General features: G+C 52.3%; 1 protein-coding gene across 3 annotated transcripts in view; it reads right to left on the reverse strand.

Moving 5' to 3' along the window:
- TTLL4 (tubulin tyrosine ligase like 4) overlaps positions 1 to 19,973 on the reverse strand; it is a 26,621-nt gene continuing 6,648 nt past the window's right edge. For all 3 annotated transcript variants that reach the window (XM_056350133.1, XM_056350131.1, XM_056350132.1), the window contains exons 2-19: positions 18,066 to 19,434; positions 17,265 to 17,374; positions 16,779 to 16,833; positions 14,933 to 15,057; positions 14,527 to 14,637; positions 13,452 to 13,528; positions 12,524 to 12,718; positions 12,358 to 12,440; positions 11,162 to 11,290; positions 10,393 to 10,515; positions 8,747 to 8,845; positions 8,040 to 8,174; positions 7,163 to 7,300; positions 5,791 to 5,893; positions 4,959 to 5,169; positions 2,605 to 2,675; positions 1,928 to 2,010; positions 1 to 916 (exon numbers count right to left, since the gene is read on the reverse strand). In XM_056350133.1, the coding sequence (XP_056206108.1) occupies positions 775 to 916; positions 1,928 to 2,010; positions 2,605 to 2,675; positions 4,959 to 5,169; positions 5,791 to 5,893; positions 7,163 to 7,300; positions 8,040 to 8,174; positions 8,747 to 8,845; positions 10,393 to 10,515; positions 11,162 to 11,290; positions 12,358 to 12,440; positions 12,524 to 12,718; positions 13,452 to 13,528; positions 14,527 to 14,637; positions 14,933 to 15,057; positions 16,779 to 16,833; positions 17,265 to 17,374; positions 18,066 to 19,372 (3,297 nt within the window). In that variant the 5' untranslated portion in view covers positions 19,373 to 19,434 and the 3' untranslated portion in view covers positions 1 to 774. The remainder of the gene's footprint in view (positions 917 to 1,927; positions 2,011 to 2,604; positions 2,676 to 4,958; positions 5,170 to 5,790; positions 5,894 to 7,162; positions 7,301 to 8,039; positions 8,175 to 8,746; positions 8,846 to 10,392; positions 10,516 to 11,161; positions 11,291 to 12,357; positions 12,441 to 12,523; positions 12,719 to 13,451; positions 13,529 to 14,526; positions 14,638 to 14,932; positions 15,058 to 16,778; positions 16,834 to 17,264; positions 17,375 to 18,065; positions 19,435 to 19,973) is intronic.

The raw sequence follows: 19,973 nt of genomic DNA on the forward strand, positions 1-19,973 counted from the left end.
AGCAGCTGAGTGTCAAACTTTAATAGAAATCCTTGAGAAACAAAGGGAAAATAGAGAGCAGAGCCCAGAAGAGCACCAGCCTGCAGTCCCTGCATGCATGGTGCAGGTCACCCAGGAGAGCAGATAGCCTCAAGAGGATACTCCCTCCCCAGCAGCCCTACTGTCCCCACAACAAACCGGAGCTACACTGGTAGGTCTTTCTCGTGCAGTTATATGCACACCCGAGGTTCCCCCCCACGCCCCGAGTCTCGGGAAGGGCAGGATGTTGGCACAGGCATTCAGAAAGGATGAAAGGGGTCAGCTGAAAGCCCCAAGCCCTGTTCCTTCCCGAGGAGCAGGGTGGTGGCTGGGCAGTTTTCTCCAGGGGCCAGGCTGCGGCAGGGCAGAAGCAGACTCAGCTCCAGGTGGCTCAGGACAAGCAGAAGGAGACAGAGGTGAGCAAGGGTTCAGCCCATGCTGCTCGGGGACAGGAAGGCCAGGCTGACTCCAAGCTCAGACAGCTCCCACACTCCCCCAGCAAAGAAACCACCACATCGAGCTTTCAGAGCAGTCTAGGACAAAGGCCAAACCCCACTTCCCCAGGCTTTGCCATTTGTTTTAAAAATGGAAGTCACACAGCTCTCCTCTTTGCCAAGTAAGACATCACTCTAAAAACAACCCCACAAGCAAGTATGCAGCACAGTGGGCTCCCACAGTCCTTGCTCTCTGGAGCCAGCTCCTGTCTTCCTTTGAGGTAGGTTGAGGTGTCCCTGGGGAGGGACGGCAGCTGCCTGGTCAAATCACCAGGGCAGTGTCTGAGAGGCAGCCCGCAGGTTTCTGATCAGCTCCACCAGTACACTTGTTGAGAGGTAAGCTCTGAGTAGGGCTGGGCTCCAGGCATCTTGTGAGGTCCTCACCAGCTAAAGGGAGGAGTGTGCTGCAGGAGAAAGGAGACCCCATACTTCTTAGGGACAGTGAGAAAGGATCAAAAAGGTCCATGGTGCAACCAACACTCATCTGCAGTATCATACACAGACTTGAGAGACAGGGCTGCCATGCTCACCTACTCCATTTCCCATCCCAGGCAGCAGCACTCACCCCAAAAGACATCCAAGACATTGACGGGACTTCAGGGTCACAGCTTGATCTCCCTGCCTGCACATAAATCCAGCTCCACCATGGTCTGGGCCAGGGGTCCTCAAACTTTTTAAACAGGGGGCCGGCGCGCGGATGAAGTGGCAGGCAGTCATCTGCGGCTGCTCGGTTTCCCCCTGCAACCCCCGGCGGGGGTGTTCTGTAAATACCGGGGGCCGGATTGAGGACCCTGGGGGGCCGTATCCAGCCCGCGGAACGTAGTTTGAGGACCCTTGGTCTGGGCACAGGAGCAGGGATGCCCCTTCCCTTAACATCAGAGACCAGGGGTGTGCCTGCTTTCCACTTAGGCTCACCTAGATGAACCCCCATCCTCCACCACTCTGCAGGAAGCTGTCGGGGCCAGCAGCACCCATCTTGCAGCCCAGCTTTGCTCAGGGAAGCTGGCAGAGTGCAGCAGACCTGGAGGTGACACTGCTCCTCCAGCCCCACGCTGCAGCTGAGAGCCTCTGCTCACTGCTAGCCACATCAAAGTGGTGCAGGTCTCAGTGAGAAACATCTTGTCAGCATGTCCTGAGCATGACAACCCCACACATCACCCAGTTCAGCTATTCCAGGCCTCATTCCCATCCAAGCTGACTGTACAGTGCCAAGGACACACACCCCATTGCGTAGACATCATGCCAACCCCACCAGAAGCTCTCCAGAGAGCGACGACTGGCTTCAGAGCCTGCAAGCCAACCTGTTCCTCTCCCCTTACATGAAGTTGCTTTCCCTGCTGCCAGTTCTTTCTCAGGACACCAGTACTAAAGCCATGCAGCGAACATCATACGTGTCACAGCCAGTGCAAACTCACCCCAGTCTGCCCATTTCCAGTTTGCTGAAGCCATTTGACTGAACACTGCTCCTCTGGAGGAAGAAAGATTTTGGCAATGACCACTGCAGGAGGAGAGAAAGACAACAACATGGCTATTTAAGTCGTGGCAAAAATCCCTCAAGCCTGCTGTGCTCTGCCGTAGGCTGCCCTAGTGTGCTTCAGCTTGAACTGCCTCACATTGCTGTGCAGCGTCACTGCCACCAGACTGTTCCCAGAACAGCAAACAGAGCAGTCTTTGCTCTCTGCTTAATGAATCCCTCTGCTGTAAGTGGGAGCAGAGCATCTTGAGGTCGAAGAGCGGGTTTCTTTTAATGGATCAGCCTGCTGTGAGGCACAGGAGTGACAGACAGAGATGGCTCCCTCACAGAGAGGAATAAAGGGCAGGCCAGGTACCAAATACGTAGGGCTGTGCCCAGTCCACCCAAGAATATTCAGATGCAAAATACCTGCAGATCTGATATACTGGGTGGACTTTATGTTGGTGGGAGACAGAGAAGTATGGGTTTTTCCAGACTCCCGAAGGCCTTGACAGAGAGGGAAGAAGAGGGCAAACAGGTAGGGCAGGAACCACAGGAAACAGAATAAGCAGCTGCTCTGCCTAGCTCTGCCCAGGCAGCCACCCACCTCTCCCCTAGCTCACCCACAGCCATACGCACCATCTGCGCCAAATCCACCCCTGACCCAGTGAGGTACCCTTTGACACACCAGTTCTTCAGTAGCTCCAAACCTGGGAAGCGACAGAAAAGAAGCAAGAATGAATAACCAGGTTTGCAGAGAGTTAAGTCTTCCCAGCTTGCAGCACACAAATATGCTGCACAGAGTGAACTGACCATGAAGTACATGCTATGCAATAACTACTTGAACACGTGCCTGAGCCCCAGCAAACATGGAGTAAACCAAGGGTGTTCACCCTTTGTATGAGCAAACACTGGAGCGAGTGCCAGCATGTGGGCTGCCGCAGTGCCTGCCTTCCTCCCAGGGAGCCAGACGCACCATGCAGCACGCTCAGCTAAGCAGGGAAACTGGGGCAACATGGGATTTGCCGAATTAGACCAGACTGGCTGTCCCCCTGAGCCAGGTGCCTGCCAACAGCAGCGCCTGATTTGGGCTGCACTGGTGAAAGTTCCTACAGTGCAAATGTAGAGCAGCTTTGCTGCTACTGTCCCCTTTCCCAGAGGAGGGCAGCTCAGGCAACCTCCTCCTTGCACAGTAACGATCAGCTGCAGCATCCCAGCGCATCATCTCCTCCCTGCATGGATCCATCTGGAGCTTGACGTGGGCCGAGACCTGGTCTTGATTCCTGTCAGAGGGTGAGGCTGGCATCGACCAAGCTCACCGGTGGTGCGACTGAAAGCAACCATTCCTCCAGCCACACACAAGACACGCTGCTTCAGAGCACAGGGAGGTCACCTTGAAGCACAGCCATGTGTCTGACTGCACTGAACTGGCTCCACTTACTCCAAGGCCTCCTGCTAGCTGTCCCGAGTGCAGCCAAGCTTCTTGCTTTTTGCTGGCCCAGAAATATTCCCAGTATTTCTGGGAAATCTAGGATTGCTCCCTTCCTGTTTTCTTTTTTAAGAGCCCTAGAGCCATAGCACAAGATAAGGTGCCTTGAGATTTAAGAACCAGCAGAGCAATGGCCAGGAACTTGATGCTGTCCAGCTGGGGTTACTGTGGTTCGCTATATGATACCAGACCTGGTTATAGGAGGAATCCTTGCTGTCCAACAAACTCTGCTCCTCAGTGACCTTTCAGCAAGCCCCAGGACCTTGGGAAAAAAACCCCACGTACTGGGGGCTGAGGGGAGCAAGGCAGCTCGGCAGCCCTGTCCTGGCTCTGTGCACCAGCCTGGGCTTTGCACCTTGCTGGCCAGGGAGAGAGGAGGGCTGCATGGAACATATGTGAATAGGAGGGGGCTGGGAAATTTGGTTTTTGCTCAGAGGTGAAGAGTAATGAGAGGACAGAGCAAATCTGCTTGCTGGGCTACTTCAGGGAAGCTGAAGCACCAAACCAGGACCCTGGCTTGAGTGGGAAAGTTCAGGGCAGCACTTCAGTGCAGATGATGACAGAATCTTTCTCCAGCTGACAGGAGAGCATCCAGCAAAGGTATTAGCGAGTCAAAGGATGACACATGCCGACAGCGCAGCTGGAGAGGGCTATGAGGTTACTGTCTCTCTGTGAAAGACTGTTACCAACCCCTTTGATACTTGCTTTAACACCAGTGAAAAGTGACAAAAGTGTTTTGTTTTTTCTCTGCATGACAGCCAGGCTAGCAGCACACATACAGTTGTCTCAGTGGAGGGCCAGTTCCTGCAGGAGCCTCTCTGGCTAGATCAGATGCTGGATGGAGAGCCCTGAGCCACAGGTTTTTACGTTCACTAACCCTTCTCACTAGATCTCACTGGTTCTCTCTTCTAAGTAGCCTCTACTGCTGCCCTGATAGAGACAGCCCTGGGTGAGAAGGAAATGGTCCAGCCCAGCTATGCCTCATTAAAGCGTGCTTTTTATTAAAATAGAGTTGTGTCCTGGAAAGGTGGAAATGATAGATAGAGTTTTAGTGTTCAGGAAAAATTCCTCTGTGTGCACACTGGCAGTTTTTCATCAATTAGAAAGCAGCAGGAGACCAGGGAATAGGCCCAATTTTTCCTTCACTTCACAGATCACCTGTGAGGAGCAAAGCCCAGTGACTCCAGCTGTTCCTCAAAAGGGGGCAGAGGAATGCTATAAGAGGCCAGAGCTACAGGGTGATGGAAGAATCCCAGCCTGCTTCAGCCCCAGGGCACCCAGAAGTGCTTGTGCTGCGTTTACCAGAACAGTCAGCACCTCTGACCAACTCAGAATTAGCTTTTTGTGACATTTGAAACAGTCTGGGAGGGTAACACATTTCCTATGGTGAGTGTGCAGGCAGGCAGCTCCCCCTCAACAGGCATAGCTCAGAAGTCTCCCACGACCGCCAGCAGGCAGCCTGTGTGACTCAGGTGACTGCGCCTGACTCTCGGATGGCAGTTACCTTTGTGTTTATTCAGGTAGTATTTGAGCTCCCACTGGGTCACCAGGATGTTGAAGTAACGAGGCTGCTCGAAGAAGCGCAGGTACCGCATGGAGATGTGGGTGGGGAACACCCGCTCGAACTGCCCACGTCGGGAATACTCATCCTCTGTCTCCACCAGGATCCGAACATCATCTGGGGTCAGGACGTCCAAGACAGAAGAATAAAAATCCTGCAGAGAAGAGCAATCCAGGGTCAGGGAGAAGTGAACTGCATTTTGTCAGTTCTCCTTCCCACCTCCCCACTCCTCAAAGTCTCTCAGGCATAGGTCTTCATGTGTCTGAGATCTTTGAGATCTCTGGGACACAGGCCACATGGAAAAGGAAGAATTCTAAGCTCAGTGGTGACATCAATGCAACACAGAGCTGAGGAGATCCCCAGTTCTGCAGCCCAACCTCTCTTACAGACACTGCCAGGTGGCACACAAGACAAGCATCCCTGCTAACCTGCACGGGGTCAGCAGGCAAAGGCTACCAGAGCTGCACAGAGACACAAGGGGGAACAGGCAGTGTTCCAGTGCTCCAGTGGGAGCTCAGACCCTGTTTGGGGACCGGTAGGTAACGTGCCCCTCCACACATGCCTATTTTAATGTAAAGATGAGCCAGTGCAGCAGTGGCTTAAGCAAACTGATTTATTTCTGACCAGCTGTCTTGTAACCCACGGGAGCCCAAGTACTCCATCATCTGTCTGTCCCCAGCTCCAGAGTACAACCTGGAGAGGGACAAGTGATAGGTGGGACTGGTTGGGACAGTGGCTTGGCAGGATAGCACAAGCATCGGAGATTGTGTCATACCTGGTCAGGTGTCTTCTGCGTCAAGTAATAGGCCTTCTTCATCTTCTCTGCTATGAAATGCTCAGATGCTGGCTTGGGCTTCTCCTTCAAATCACTGCCCAGACTGAGGACACAAGAAGAGGTAGTAGAGCATTTAGGCAGAGAAGACAATGTCCTGTCATGGCAAAGCTGCTCCCAGCAACTTCTGTGAGAGCGGTGACACACTCAGGAAGATGCCATGGAGGAGAGAACACTTTCTCCGAGGATGTCACTAGTTCCAAGATCAGTGATGCACCCACAGCCTTGTGCATCAGCACAGGACCCAGGAAGTATATGGGCAGGGGAACGGGGAGGGCCCTGCCAGCTCCTTGCCAAGGCATTTCAGCATTCCTTTGTCCAATAGGTGAACCATCACCTCACATCCACATAGGATTCAAGAGGGCCAAAGACACACCATGACACAATTCACAGCACTGGAAGCCTGGTGGGATCTTATGCTTACATCCCGCTCACAACACAGCTTCCTAACTGTAACCACAGGGCTGGGAGTATGAGTACTTGGTACTGCCAGTATACAAGGAAGGAGAGAACTCACAGATCAACAACTTCCTCCTGCAACATCCAAGAACTCTCTAAATGACCTCAGTTCCAGCTCCATATGTCACAGGAAATCCTGGCCTTTTGTACAGTTTGACAAGCAGTGACATACAGCCAGCAGCCGCTCTGCTGCTGGGAATGGGACTGGTTTCCCCTACCATCAGGTTTGAAAACAGTATAAGCCCAAGCAGTGGTGAAACACAGAAGGAGCAGGGGCCTGGGTTAACACATGCCCAGGAATTAGCCTTATGTAAGAAACAGTCATGTTAGCTGCCAGGTAAGACTGTGCACACTCCTATCCATAGGTCTACAACCTCTGGCACCTACATTCCTGCCTAAGGAACAGATAGATCACTCCAGCCTTTGCAAAACAACAGGTGCTCCTCTTGCTCAAAGCAGCAGCACATCAGTCCTAGGGTAGAGGGAAACCAGCTCCAGCCCCAACACAGTCAGCCAGCCCTCTAAGCAAACAGAGAGGCAGTGCAGCTCAGCATTGCCTTAGTGCTGGCAGCGGGAAGGAGAGAACACGACTCTACTAACCAAAGAGCAAGCACAAATTATGCTGGCCTCACTTCCAACTATGGACCTGCAGAAAGGGCATAAATCCTTCTGCCCTGAAGAGACCACAGGAATCGGATACCCAGGCAATGATGCAAGTCCCTCAGACCCATAGCTGAGGACCAGCCAGCAAAGGCTCTCAACGACATAGAAACCAGCATTTGCTGGACTGCAAGCAGCCCCCAGATTAAATCCTCCAAGACAAAAGCCTGCCTCTCTGGCAGAGAAGGGGGCTGACCTGCAGGTAGAGCCACTTCTTGTCTGTGGTCTTGAGGCCATGCTGTCCATGCTGGGCAGAACAAAGCCAGCGAGGTTGAGGAGATCCCGAATCATCTGGCCTTTGATGCTCACGTCCAGTGGGGAGCTGGAATGGAGACTGTGGGAGAGGAAGCATCACAGAAGTCTGAGTCCCAGAATGGAGGTGCCGAGCCCCATGGCCCCAGGATCACTCCCTGGATTAATACTGACCGAAATACAAAACACAGCCTGTCCCTCACCTCATTACAGACAGACATGAGACATTGAGAGAAAAATCCTGACAACAGCTCTTTGAAGGGGGGCTCCCCACCAGAAGTGGTTCATTTATCCACCTCTTCCCAGATTTGCAGGGAACCAGCAAACCCATCCTCAGAGCCCTGTGTGGGACCACGGCTCTGCATCCAGCTCATGCCCATTCTCTCTCGCCGGCAAGAGTGGCTGTGCTCAGGTACACTGCAGCTCCCAGCCCTGCCTGCATAGCTGACACCACGCAGCCGCGTGCCATCAGCAAGCAAGGAACAGCACATGAGACAGTGGAGCTGCTGATCACGTCTGCCCACACAAAGAAGAAATCTCTGCCATCACCCATTCCCCACATGACACATCCCTCCTTGGCCTTCCTTTTTTAACGTACTCTTCCCTGGCTCTAACTGGAGCATGCCCAGCGAAGCTTTCTGAGCTGCAGATGGATGTTGCTTTCACAGACAGGGAGGACTTTGATTCCTGCAATCTGGAGAGGGAGGCTTCAAAGCCCACAGTCTTTCAGCACAGGGTGCAGGAGACATCACAAGCCAAATTCATTTTGTGGTAAAAGAAAGGCCATTATCCAGTCTGCTGTGGCTCAGAATCTGCTTTACCTTGGGGAAATGTTGACCTCTAAGATCCAGGGCTTGAGGTTTTCATCCAGCATGATGTCAAACCCAAACAGCTCATGGCAACAATACGGCCGCCGCACATACATCTTCACCAGGCTGTTCACGTAGGGCTCAGATCTGCAAGCCAAGGAAAAAATGCACATTTCCAACAGTCAGACAGCAGAGCTCTGGCTGCTCAAAGCACATGCTACTGGTTCTGAAAGTGTATGCAACCACATGCTGTGGGATCAGGTGGGCTGAGAGACCATGCAGGCCTGTGAGCCGCTGCTGCTGCACTGCGCATGGATACAGCATTGCATCCTGAGCATCCCTGCTCTGTCGGGCAGGATCCACCTCCGAACACAATATCCATCCTGCACCAGGGGACCTTTTTTCTCGGGCACCCTGGCCAAGCACGGGAACAGATGGCAAGTTGGGCTAAGTGTGAGTTACACTGCACCCTCCTGGCCTCCTCCCCTGCACTGCAGGTAGACCCAGAAAACATAAGGTCTACGTACCCATTGAAGCTACAGCAGCATGAGCTTAAGTAACAGGATGAAAAGGAAGGATCCAGAGAGAAATACTGAAGCCAACAGCAGTGGCAGCATTCAGATTAAAAGCAAAAGGACTGGGCTGAGAGCGGACTGGAGAGCCAGAGGGCCAGGGTGTACCCCACAGCCAGGAACAGAGCAAGGGGTGCCGGGACTCACGCAATGATGGTTTTGATAACGATGTCCTTAATCTTCTCCCAGATGGCTTCACTATTAACTCCCTTCTGCGTCAGGTAACTCCAGAGAGCTTTGAGTGCCCTGGGAGAGAGAAAGCAAAGGAGGTAGCTCTGTAGTCCCTTACTGCTCAGTCCTGCCAGGGGAGTGAAAGCAGCAGAGAGGAGCCTTGACAAAGCTCTTCCCTGGCACAGCCATCCTTTTCTGCTTATCTTCAGACCCCTCAGCTACTGGTTGCTACCCTCCCCAGCCTGGCCCCTGGTCTTGTAGGCCCAAGGTACTGGGAACATAAATCTGTCACAGACTTGTCCCAGCACTGGAATAATAGGTCCCAAATTAGCACATGAGCAAGGGAACTCAGGCCCAGGTCTTCTCTTCCCTCCCACTCTGTGTCCTCAGCAAACCTCCCCTTCCTGCAGGCCTTCCCCGGCAGCACTGCAAAGCAGCTCAGCAGGAATGCAGGAATCCAGCAAGAGTCCCATAAATCTTTTAGCTAGAGCCATTTCACCGAGGCTTGGGGTGGGGTATGTGGATTTTTAAAAAATGTGGAGAACAAGATGGTAGGGGGGAGCATCCCAGCTTTTACAGGAGTTTCCCACACCACACTAAGTGCTGCAAGTAACCCTGACACTGAGCCAAGGATGCTCAGATGTTGCTCAAGTGAGACTGTGTGGCTAATGGCCAGGAATCCAAAGGTCATGCTTCCTGCATACGAGATGGAGTATATTACAGCCACTCTCATCTCTAATGTGGGAGCAGCTAGCTTTGACTTGCATGGTGGTATCAAAAAGCCACACAATCCCACCTCTGTGGGATTTAAACTGCTGGAGGACAGCAGACCCTTCTCAAAGTCCCAGTGGAGGAACAGACCACTGTGCAGCAGGTACAGGTCTGAGAAAGCAATCCTACCACAGCAAACCACCTTTTGCAGCTCCCTTTGAAGTGAAATAGCCCTGCTCAGGCCCATGAATTGAGAACTCTATCCTGCACTATTTTTAAGAGTTTAAACATCACTGTGGAATCAGAGACAAGTGCCTGGGGCCTTGGATCAGTCCACCCATGGAACAGCAGCGAACAGGAACTCCTGCAAGACTGCAGCCCTCCTCCCAAATGCCTAGAAATGGCACCGCTGCTCCTATTCACACCTAGCAACACATAAATTATCAGTTTTGCACCAGGACCGTACTTTTCTCTGCCTCCACAGGGAAGTCAAGAGTGAGATGGGCAGAAGCTCCCATCTAGCCAATTTAAGCATCATAATTACCCATTCAAGTTTTAACAGCAAAAAATTAGATTCTGCTTTCACCACATCCCACTGCCCCTGCAATCGGGCAAGGGGATGAATGAGCACAGATGAGAGCAGCATTGGAAGCAGGGAATGGGACAGACACAGGCAGGATGAACAGCAACCACAGCCCAAGCAGCAGCCGACAGGATGAATCACAAGCCCGGGAGATGGTCCAGATTCCATTGACACTAACCTATGCTAAAATCACTCTGCTCTTCCAGTTTCTCCAAGGGGGAGCAGACGATACAGGAAGCACCTTCAAGTTTTGGGTAGGAATAGTGAAAAAAGGATGACTTAATGGGGAGTAGAAAGAGCTGCCTTGTGCCCTAAAAGTGATACCTACCATTTGTGTCCCTGACAAGCAGTCTCATCCGAGTTGGACTTGTACTTTGTGTTCTTCTTGTTCACACTGTAGTTGGTCAAATGCACAAACTTATTGCTGAGGCTCTTCATCGAGGAGGAGTACCTGGAGGAAGCAATAAGAGCACAAACAATCTGAGCTTGAACTGGCTGCCCCCAGGCCCATGGGGCAGGCAGAAACTGTTCTTTTCTCACACCACTCTCAGCCACCCATCAGCCCTACTGCCTCTCTTTCCCAGGCCACCTGGAGCAATCTCTCCCCATGGGCCCAAAGCTGATGGGACAAAGCATAAGACACAGAACAGGCTGCCTTGGGGCAGTGGGATGCAATCCCACCCTCAGAGCATGTCCTTACAAAAAGACCAGAGGGAAGAAAAAAAAAAAAAAGAAGTAAGCAAAAGCACTGATGGAACTGCAACAGCCCAAGGCAATATAGCCCAAACTGGAAGAAACATCTCAGTTTCTGGTATGCCAGCTCTTATGCAGTATGAAGCACAGACAACATGTTTCAAGAACTGCTCTTGCCTTGGGAAAGGTGGATGAATGAAGCATCCTCTCACATTCTCTTTCAACACCGTCACCTGCAGTGACCCCGTGCGCTTCCAGATTGCTCCTTAAGCAAGTAAGCTACAGCTTTAAGCATTACTGTATACAGGATGACTCCCTCCCTGCTCCAGCCCAGGCAGGTACCACAGCCACACATGCCTCAGCACTGAGACAGCCCCCCAGCACTTCTCTCCCTCGCAACCTACTTGCAGCTAGCAAAGCGAACCAATCCATCCTTGAACAGGTAGACCCTGAGGGGATCGTAGCAGGTGACATAAACGTAGATCCTCAGGTCAAACTTCTTTCCGCCGATGAGGTAGGGTTTGTGCAGATATCTGCAGAGGGAAGCAAGCACCGGAGGAGGGTTATGATTTATGTATGCAGGAACATCTCTAGCCCCCACCTCAGAAGGCTTGGCAAAACCAGGGATCAATGCAGAAGCCCTTTTCCACAGCATTTCCATGTTAAGTGCATCACAGTCAAAATAAGAGAGAAAAAAGGTCTCCCATGCAAGGGGAGATCCTGCAGAGATACAAGCTGTATTTCTTTCAGCTCAGTTCCATTTTGAAGACATTTTCTCCAGCTCTAAGGCACGGTAGCTTCTCCACACCCACAAGACTGATCACAATATTCAGGAACATCTAAGACACGCACTGAGCCACAGATGGTTTGATTCAGTGAGCAGAAACAGTTGGCAATTTTAATCCAAATCATTTGATTAGTCACACCAGAACTTCATCATGTTCTATAGGAAAGCGTATCACTTTGCATGGGAAGCAGACAGGGAGAAGAGACAAGCCAACACAACAGTTCCCCGTCTGCCAAACACCAGACAGTTTTCCTGCCCTCACAAGAACCTTCCCAGAAAGCAGCCTCAATGCAAGATGAGCTATTGAATTTTTCTGCAGAAGGGGAAGGAGATTCTGAAAATCTGTTATTTCAAGAAATCTCTTTGACCAACATCCACACAGACAGGCTTTTACTGACTCATTCTAACTTGGGTAAGAAAAAATCTTTCACAATTGTCACCTCTTCCCACTGGGCCTGTGGCCACTGGATAAGGTTTGTTTGCCTCCAAAGATGCTAAACACCAGAGTATGAAGCAGTAGAAGCTGGATCACAGCAGAGCTGAAGCTGATCACCTGCCAGAAGCTCCAAAAAGCCCATGGAGCCAGTTTGTACCCAAGACCTCAAAACTCTACACAGAGACAGCAGCACTCCAGTAAGCCCAGTTGCAGCTGACAGGGCCTGACTTCCAGCAGCAGCATTACACCCAGGCAGTCGGTAAGCTTCCAGATGTAGATCAGGTGCTTCTGCTCTGCCACATGGTGGCAGTGGCCCAGACCTGGCCAGAGAGACTAGACACTAGGAGATCCCAGGCTGTGTCAAGTCCGTCACTCACCTCTGTACCAGCAGCGGTCTCCTTTTGGGAAGCTGGCTCCATTTGTGGATGACCTGGATACCAATGCCTCTTGCTGATGCTGGCTACAAAATGCAAACAAGAAAGGATCAGATCTTCTTCCTGCAGCTACAATGGGACAGAAGATTGAGCTCTGCTTTGGACTTACTGGTTTTACAATCCATTTCTGGCAGCTAGCTCCTTCCTCCCATGCTTTCCTGAGTAATTTGATGTCCTGGGGCAGGATGAAGGACTGGGGGAAGAAGTTAAACTCCTTCTTCCCACAGCGAGCCTGCATCTTCAACAGGTTGCGCCACAGACGGTCCTTCCTCCCAATTTGAAATGAACCAGGGAAGTGGTTTAGCTGAAAAGGAACTCAGATGCTGGTGAGATCTTCCTGCTTCCCTGCCTCCCTGTCCACCCCTTGCTGTTCCCTGGCCAGAGGATATAACCTTTCTGAATACAGTGCAGGGTAATGCTCTTTGCTCCCCTCTCAGGACTGCACCAAGACAAGACCCACCTGCTCCTGAAGCTCTGCAGGGACAAACACCCACATGGTAACCCACACCAGCTACAAAGCCAGCAGCTGCCACCTCATCCCTTCTGAAGTCTGAGCAGCTACAGGGCACTAGCCCCCCAGCTTTTGAGCTTCCTCTGGCACAATCCTCCACCTCAGCTGTTTCCCACTTGCTTCTACACTGTATGCCAGAGTCCTGCCCGTGCAACACAAGCACTGGGGACAGAAAGACCCCACAGCAGGATAGGAACAGGGCTGGAGGCTGCTAGCTTCCAAACCTGGATGCTGCCTCAAGACCAAGGAGTTTGGAACATCATGGTTCTCTAGAACAAACAGGTATGTGTGATGGCTACAGCCTCAGTCTGTGCAAGAGCCACCCTCACAGTGGGGATGCTCACCCAGCTGCGCCTGTCTCCTGGACTCATCTCCCGGCACAGGAATGCTAGTTGCCATGCTCTGGGAGGGACGCTGCAGGGACAGTCTGCACAGCAAACACCTGCCCCTGAATAGAGGGGCACCCAAACTGCTCCAAACATGCTCTCCATGCACATGAAGAAGGTCAGCCCAAAACGTGCCCTACCTTCTGGTGCTCTCTGATGGCTCTGAAGCTGGGGGATTTCATGTGGTGGCCCCAGCAACCCAGCCAGTCATTGCTTTCTGCAATAAAAACAGAAAAATCCATGACAGAGTAAACCACCACCCACAAAGCTCTCTCAATCCACCAGCACCCCATCTCCTGGAGCCAGCAGAAGTATGCCCGGGATGCTGCACAGCACTAGCACAAAGGACTCATACTGGGTACTGTGAAGCTGCCAAACCAAGGGCTGTGAGCAGGATCCACTTAACCAGATGGGTCATGTCCTTGCAAACATGATTGTTGCAGGGATCTGGGCAGGTGCAGGGTCAAAGGATGGCTTTAATCCCCCAACACCCTGACTTCCCTTCTTTACAACAGGTGAATGAAGCAGTTGGCTAATCAGCACTGCGCTTCAGAGAGATGTAGGATTTCAAGACTTCCTAGGTCTTGCTCTGCCCTGTGTGCCCCATTACAGCCCCAAAATGGTCTGGAGACAGGTCAGGAGATATCACAGGAGATATCAGGAGATATACACAGAAGTCCTGTAAATACTGCTGAGAGATCACACTCCAGGGTATGGATCATAGCTGCAAATGCTCAGTGCTTCCCCAGCCCCAGCCCTCTGCTACACATCTCTTCAGCAATAAGATCCCAATCCCGAGAACTCTCTGGCTATGGTCAGAGAGAATGGCTTCTTCCTCAGCACATGGGGACAAGGGACAGCAGTGTTGGGGTTGGCACCAGACACCTCCTTAGAGTGGCAGCACCATCTAGAGGTACAGCTCAAACAAGCCAGAGCACAGCTCTGCTGCCCCACGTGCTGCCTCAGCTCCTGACAAGCCATGGACTCGTAGTCCATGCCAGTGACAAGCCAAGAGGGAGATCAGGCCCTGCCAGGACCCACAGAGCCTGGATATCACAGGGCAGGCGGGCAGACAGGCATTCTGCTGCATTCTGCAGTGCTAAGCCTGAATCGCTCCTGCTCTGCTTTTCACAGGCAATGTGCCTTCTCATGCCGATGGGCTGCAGGTGACAGAGGACACAACGTGTCAGATGCTGCCAGCCTCCCACAACTTACTTTTGCTGATTCTGAAGTGGGACCTGCCAACGGTTTGCTTCACTATGTTTGGTGTGACTGTGCACATTTTCCATCGCAGCAGCTTCCTCTGTTCCCAAGGCAGCTTTTCCACTAGGAGGACAAAAAGATAAGGACAGAAGGAAAACAAGCACAATACGCGGATTTTCTACAGCTGCACCCAGGGAAATTTTGCTGGTTTGCTGCACAGGCACCAGGCCTGCGGAGGAGGGTGCATACCCCCTTTGCAGAACTAGCACAGAGCAGAAGACACCACAGCTGGGGAAGATCCAAGACACTGAAACGTTTGGTGGCAGCCTGAGTCATGCCCCAGCCATCATTTTACTCCAGCCCTTGCTAATAATGAGCTGGTTGCTCTCACCCTGCACAGCCACGGACCCTGGCTCACCTCTCTCATCCCGAGTACCGAAGTAGATAGTTGGAGGCACATTAGGGAATAAACTGCAGACAAGAGCTGGTTTGAGGACTTTCTCCTGAGCCTCAGTGGGCTGGGTCAGGCACTCAGTGCAGTTCCTAGGAGAAATGAAGCAGTAGGCAGTTGGCTAAGGGTGAAAGGTAGCACAGGGAGGAAGGGGGAAGCTGAAAGGAGCCTTGATCCTGGTGTTGGGAATTTGCATCGTTGCAATGTGGTGCAAGCAATGGGCACTAAGGTCAGTAACCCAGTCTGCAGTGATGAGGCGGCAAGCTTGTAATGATTGCACATATAAGTGTTGTAACCCCTGTGGGTGTTGTATTTTGCAGGGGCAAGGGGTAGCATTTGTTATGTGACAAACCCTATAACCTAGTCCATAGGAACAAGGGGTGGAGGCTGTAATGCATATATGATTCAGCTGTTGTAAACCTCTTGGTTTTGGTGTATTACAGAGAAGAGGGCTGGAGTTTTACCAGCTGTAAGTATTCCGCCTTAACACAGCAATCTCTAACACCTGGGAGGAAGGGTAGAATTTATAACGTATCTATTAAGGTTGCGATGACACTAAAAGTAGAGTTTAATATGAACATATATTCAAATATATGCCACTGTAGCCAGTGGAAAAAGCCATACCAGAGCAATCCACTACGGAACAAAGAGCAGCAAAAGAAAAGGAAACACAATACATTGACCCTAATCTCCCAAGCAACCCCTTGCCTCTCTGAAGAGACTGAGCGTAGCAAGGGGGTTGGAGACCAGGACAGGGGGAGAAGAGGTGTTTTTCCCTGAGTCCTTGTATATACATGGGGTTTTTTTCAATACCAGAATTGGTAACTAAAAGTTTGTTAACTGGCAATAAACTATATTCATTAGCATTCCCTGGCATAAAACTGGTTTTGCCTGCAACATCTGAAGGCAGGAGAAGCTGCAAAGGCTTCAAGGCCAGCCCAACACACAGCCCACACAAGTGGCCAACATGCTTCTCTCCCTGCTGCAGGAAGCATTTGGCCCCAGCATCACTTCCCCCCATCTGCCCCGAGAGGCCAACCAGCCACATCCTGCCAGCAACAGCTTCTGGTCCAATTTATGTCACCTCTACAGGACTTTCACACCACATGTGCATACCCAGAGCTCTGCAGCACCCCTAGGTTCAACACTTGCTTGCAGGATGCCTTCCTCATCTCCCAGGTGAGTTGTGGCATGATAGAAAGCAGCAAGAAAGCAGACAGCAAAGCCCAAGGCAGCCCTTGTGCAAGGGGCAGCACAGCTGCAAGGACCAGCTGCCATTGCTGGATGGGCAAAACCAGGTCCCACAAAGGCCTGCCAGGAGTCAAAGAGGCAGGGCTCAGACGACCACAAGCTGACCAATCCTCCCCAGAAGAAACCTCCTTCCAACAGCTCAAGAAAAACCCATGATCCAGGACTTGTCCCTAGGATGCAATGCTGAGTCACAACACCCCAAGGAGCTTTTGCAGTCTCTGGCCCCAGACGCCTCCACTCTGCTTCATCTGCAAGGCAAACACTGCAAGAGCACCATTTATTCCAGTAAACCTAACCCAGCAACTGGCAGTGGCAGTGAAATTAAGACCCCTGTTTTGCTGTGATGAATGCACCCTCAGCACTTTGCAGGCTACTATCTGTAGCAAGAGAGGTAACTTTGGTCTGCAGGGTAGCAAGGAAGCTCATTTTGGTTGGGGAGCCTGTTTACTACCTTCGCTCCATTCCCATACATGGTACAGCTCTCCTCTGTCACCAGGGAGGGCAAAGACAGACAAGTTTGGATGAAGACGCCAAGTTCAATGCACTATTTACAGCTACTAACCTGGATACAAAAGTCACAGATGACACACCAGCCACAGAGGAAGCATCAGAGTCACCTGCAGGAGGGGACAGACGCAAGTGTTGTCTCCATGTGTTGTGAACACACACAGAGTTAGTAAGGGAAGACTAAAAAGAAATGCTCCAGGTGACAAACCCTTCCCAGCTGCCCTGAACCCTTGGATCCTGGGTTTTACCCACTAACTGGTGGCATAAAAGGGCAGGGAGGGGAACTGACAGCCCTGCACAGAGAAGAAGAGATGGGTAAGTTTTAGTGCAGGACAGTGGTAAACCCAAACCTGCTCCCCAGAGGAACCCATGCAGTTCCTCCTTGCTGTTACATTGCTTTTGGATTCAGCCCAATCTCTAGGTCATCCTGAAATGACAGCACGAATGTAAGACAGGAGGACAGCTGTGCTCAACCCCAGGTCCCACACAGCCCACACACTCCCCACCTCAGGGCAGTCTTCCCAGGGGAACCAGCACTCACTGTCCTCATCATCCTCCTGACTGCAGCTCTCATCCAGGCCATCAGGAAGTTCTTCCTCCACTTCATCCTGGGGATGGCTCAGCTCCAGTGGCAAATGCTCAGCAGTGACACTGGGATAAAGGACATGATGTCAGAAGGAGTGGCATGTGCTTTCCAGGGCCAAAAGACCCAGAAGCCCACAAGGCAGCATGAGATAACACAGGCAGGGGAGTGACAGCACTGCCCTCCCCAGTGCTGATGTACAAGCGCTTATCCCAAGCTAGCAAGATGGAGAGGCCCCAGGACACCTTGAGAGGGAACATTTTTCCAGAGCAGCCAGAAAGAAAGAGGCACAAGGACACCCTCTCCCAGCACAAGAGCAGGAGCTCCATGTCCTTCCACCCTCTCTGTCCTACATTGGCTCCACATTCCTTAAAGAACCCATGCCTCTGCCCAGGAAAGCCTTGCTGGGCCTGGCTTGACAGCAGGCTTCACCCAACATACACACAGAGCCTGCCACAGCAGGCAGGGCCCTGTGACTGTGTGGGAAGCGAGCTAGAAATGCCACTCAGCAATTACATGCTGTGGCTGAAGGAGAAGATGGAAGGGCTCGCAGCCAGCCTTCGTGCCTGCATCAAGCTTGGGGTGACAGGAAGGCTCCCCCCCACACCAGGATGCCGTAGATGGATTTTGCTCAGGGACACAGCCCATGGTTACCCTTACAGCCACCACGGTAGTGCCCACAGCGCATCCTCTCCCAACACTCCCAACACAGCAGCCAGCCCAGCTCACCACAGCCTCGCTCCTCCTGGCTCTACTCACTCAAGCTTTCCCGGGAGCACAGCCTGGGTCCATTTCTCCTCTTTCTCCAGTTGGATAGTGGATATTTGAGTTGTCACTTCAGAGACGGTGGCAAGGTGTGGAGGCTCTGGTCTTACTACCCAGTCCTCACCACACGGGCTCAGCATGCTCACAAGCCGGCAGTCAGCGTCGCAGTTGGGAGAGCCAGCGCGCGAGGCCAAGTGAGGGACACTGATACACTCAGTACGGACAACGGCACCATCAGTGCCTATAAGGCTCAAGTTGCTGTTAAGGCGATGGCTACTCAGCTCCAAGTTCAGAGGAGTGATGGTTTCTTTCCGGGTGACCTGTGCTATGACGGGCTGCCTCCACCTGCCGTTCCAGTTGGACAGGCTGCCTGCATTTGTAGGGCTGGAGCTTTCAACTTCGCATCCAAAGCTGTTGCATGTGGCAGTCTGTCCGGCCAGCTGCTGCACGGCCTCTGTGAGGCTGATCTCTGCCTCCTTCTCTTTTAAGCGGCACGCTCGCCTCTCAGTGTCCTCCTGCAAACAGTCCTTCCTGAGGATCGCACTGCTGGGCACAAGGCTGAGGGAGGAGACTGTGGTTTGCTCCAACACAAGGTCATTGCTTTTCACTGCTCCACTGATGAAGTTCCTGGAGGAGATGCCTTCATCATCCCTGGAGTGGGGCCACGAGGCAGTGGGGAAACTGTGGGTGTGTTTTACCTTCTTGATCTCCAGTGACTGCAGCAAAGGCACTTTAGCACTGCTTGGCCGTAGGAAGGAGTTGTTATTGGGCACCGGTCTACAGGAGCTGGAAGCCTGCTGACCTGAGCTGAGGGCAGAGCCTTTGATACCAGTCCCAGAGTGCTCCTCCACCAGCGCAGGCAGCCGGCAGGGCTCCATCAGCAAGGAAGACATCACTCTTCCTGTGGCAAAACTAGTGTCTGGAAGGCTTCGGAAAGGAAACCCGTAGGGCTTGGGTCTGAGGCAGGAGTGTCGGTAGAGCAGAGCACTCCCACCCAGGTCCAGGCAGGGCTGGGCCAAGGGCAGGTTCGTGAGGGTGTCTTCAGCAGGGTGTGCATGGCATAGCGATGGTGGGCACAAGAAGCAGGATTGCTGCAGAGGGATCCCTGAGGGCAGCAGGCTGTGATCCTGGAAAGCACTCACATACTTCTCTAAATTCCAGATGGGCTTTGCCTGCTGCTGAGCAAGGTGCCAGGCCTGGTGAGACTGAGCTCTCCCTGCCAGAAGGGTGCCTGACTTGAGCTCAACACTCTTCTCCTGTTTGGGGCCCAGATTAGCACATTCCGGTCCTGCAGAGGCCATGTAGACCCATAGCACATGAGGCACGGGCGAGTCAAGTCACCTACAGCAGCATCTTTACTGACCTGAAAGAAGATGACAGCATGAAAGGTGCCGTTACTGTGGCAGGACTAAGTACCCAGCCCACTACAACAGGAGGGGAGCAGGGCAAATTGCTTTCCTGCAGGATGAAAATCTGCATCTCCATCTGCTAAGATCCCCGAGAGTCTCCTGGGACCAATTCAAAAGAAGAGCTGGCATCTTGTCTGAAACCAGAGGATGCGAAGGACAGCTTAAGAGAGGGCCCTGGGAAAAGTGCTGTCCACAGGAAAGCTTGTACCCTGCAAATGGGCAGGGGTGCCAGCCAGGGCCGGGGGGCAGCAGCCCCAGCTGCAAGGAAAGGCCACCTGCCTGCCCACCTTGGATCCAGCACAGCAGCCAGAGCCCATTCCCATGGGTCTATGTCTCTAAACCACACAGTGCACTCCACTACCAGCTCTGCCGACTCCAGTGCAAGCCCCAAAATGTCTGCTTCTTTTTCTTCTCCCCACTCCTTAAAGCTTCAGCTTCCAAGGTCACAAAACTAGGTAAGAACCTCAGTCCTTCCTTTTAAAAGCAACGTGTT

The sequence above is a fragment of the Falco biarmicus genome, chromosome 8 (genome assembly GCF_023638135.1).
Source record: "Falco biarmicus isolate bFalBia1 chromosome 8, bFalBia1.pri, whole genome shotgun sequence".
Classification (NCBI taxonomy): Eukaryota; Metazoa; Chordata; class Aves; order Falconiformes; family Falconidae; genus Falco; species Falco biarmicus.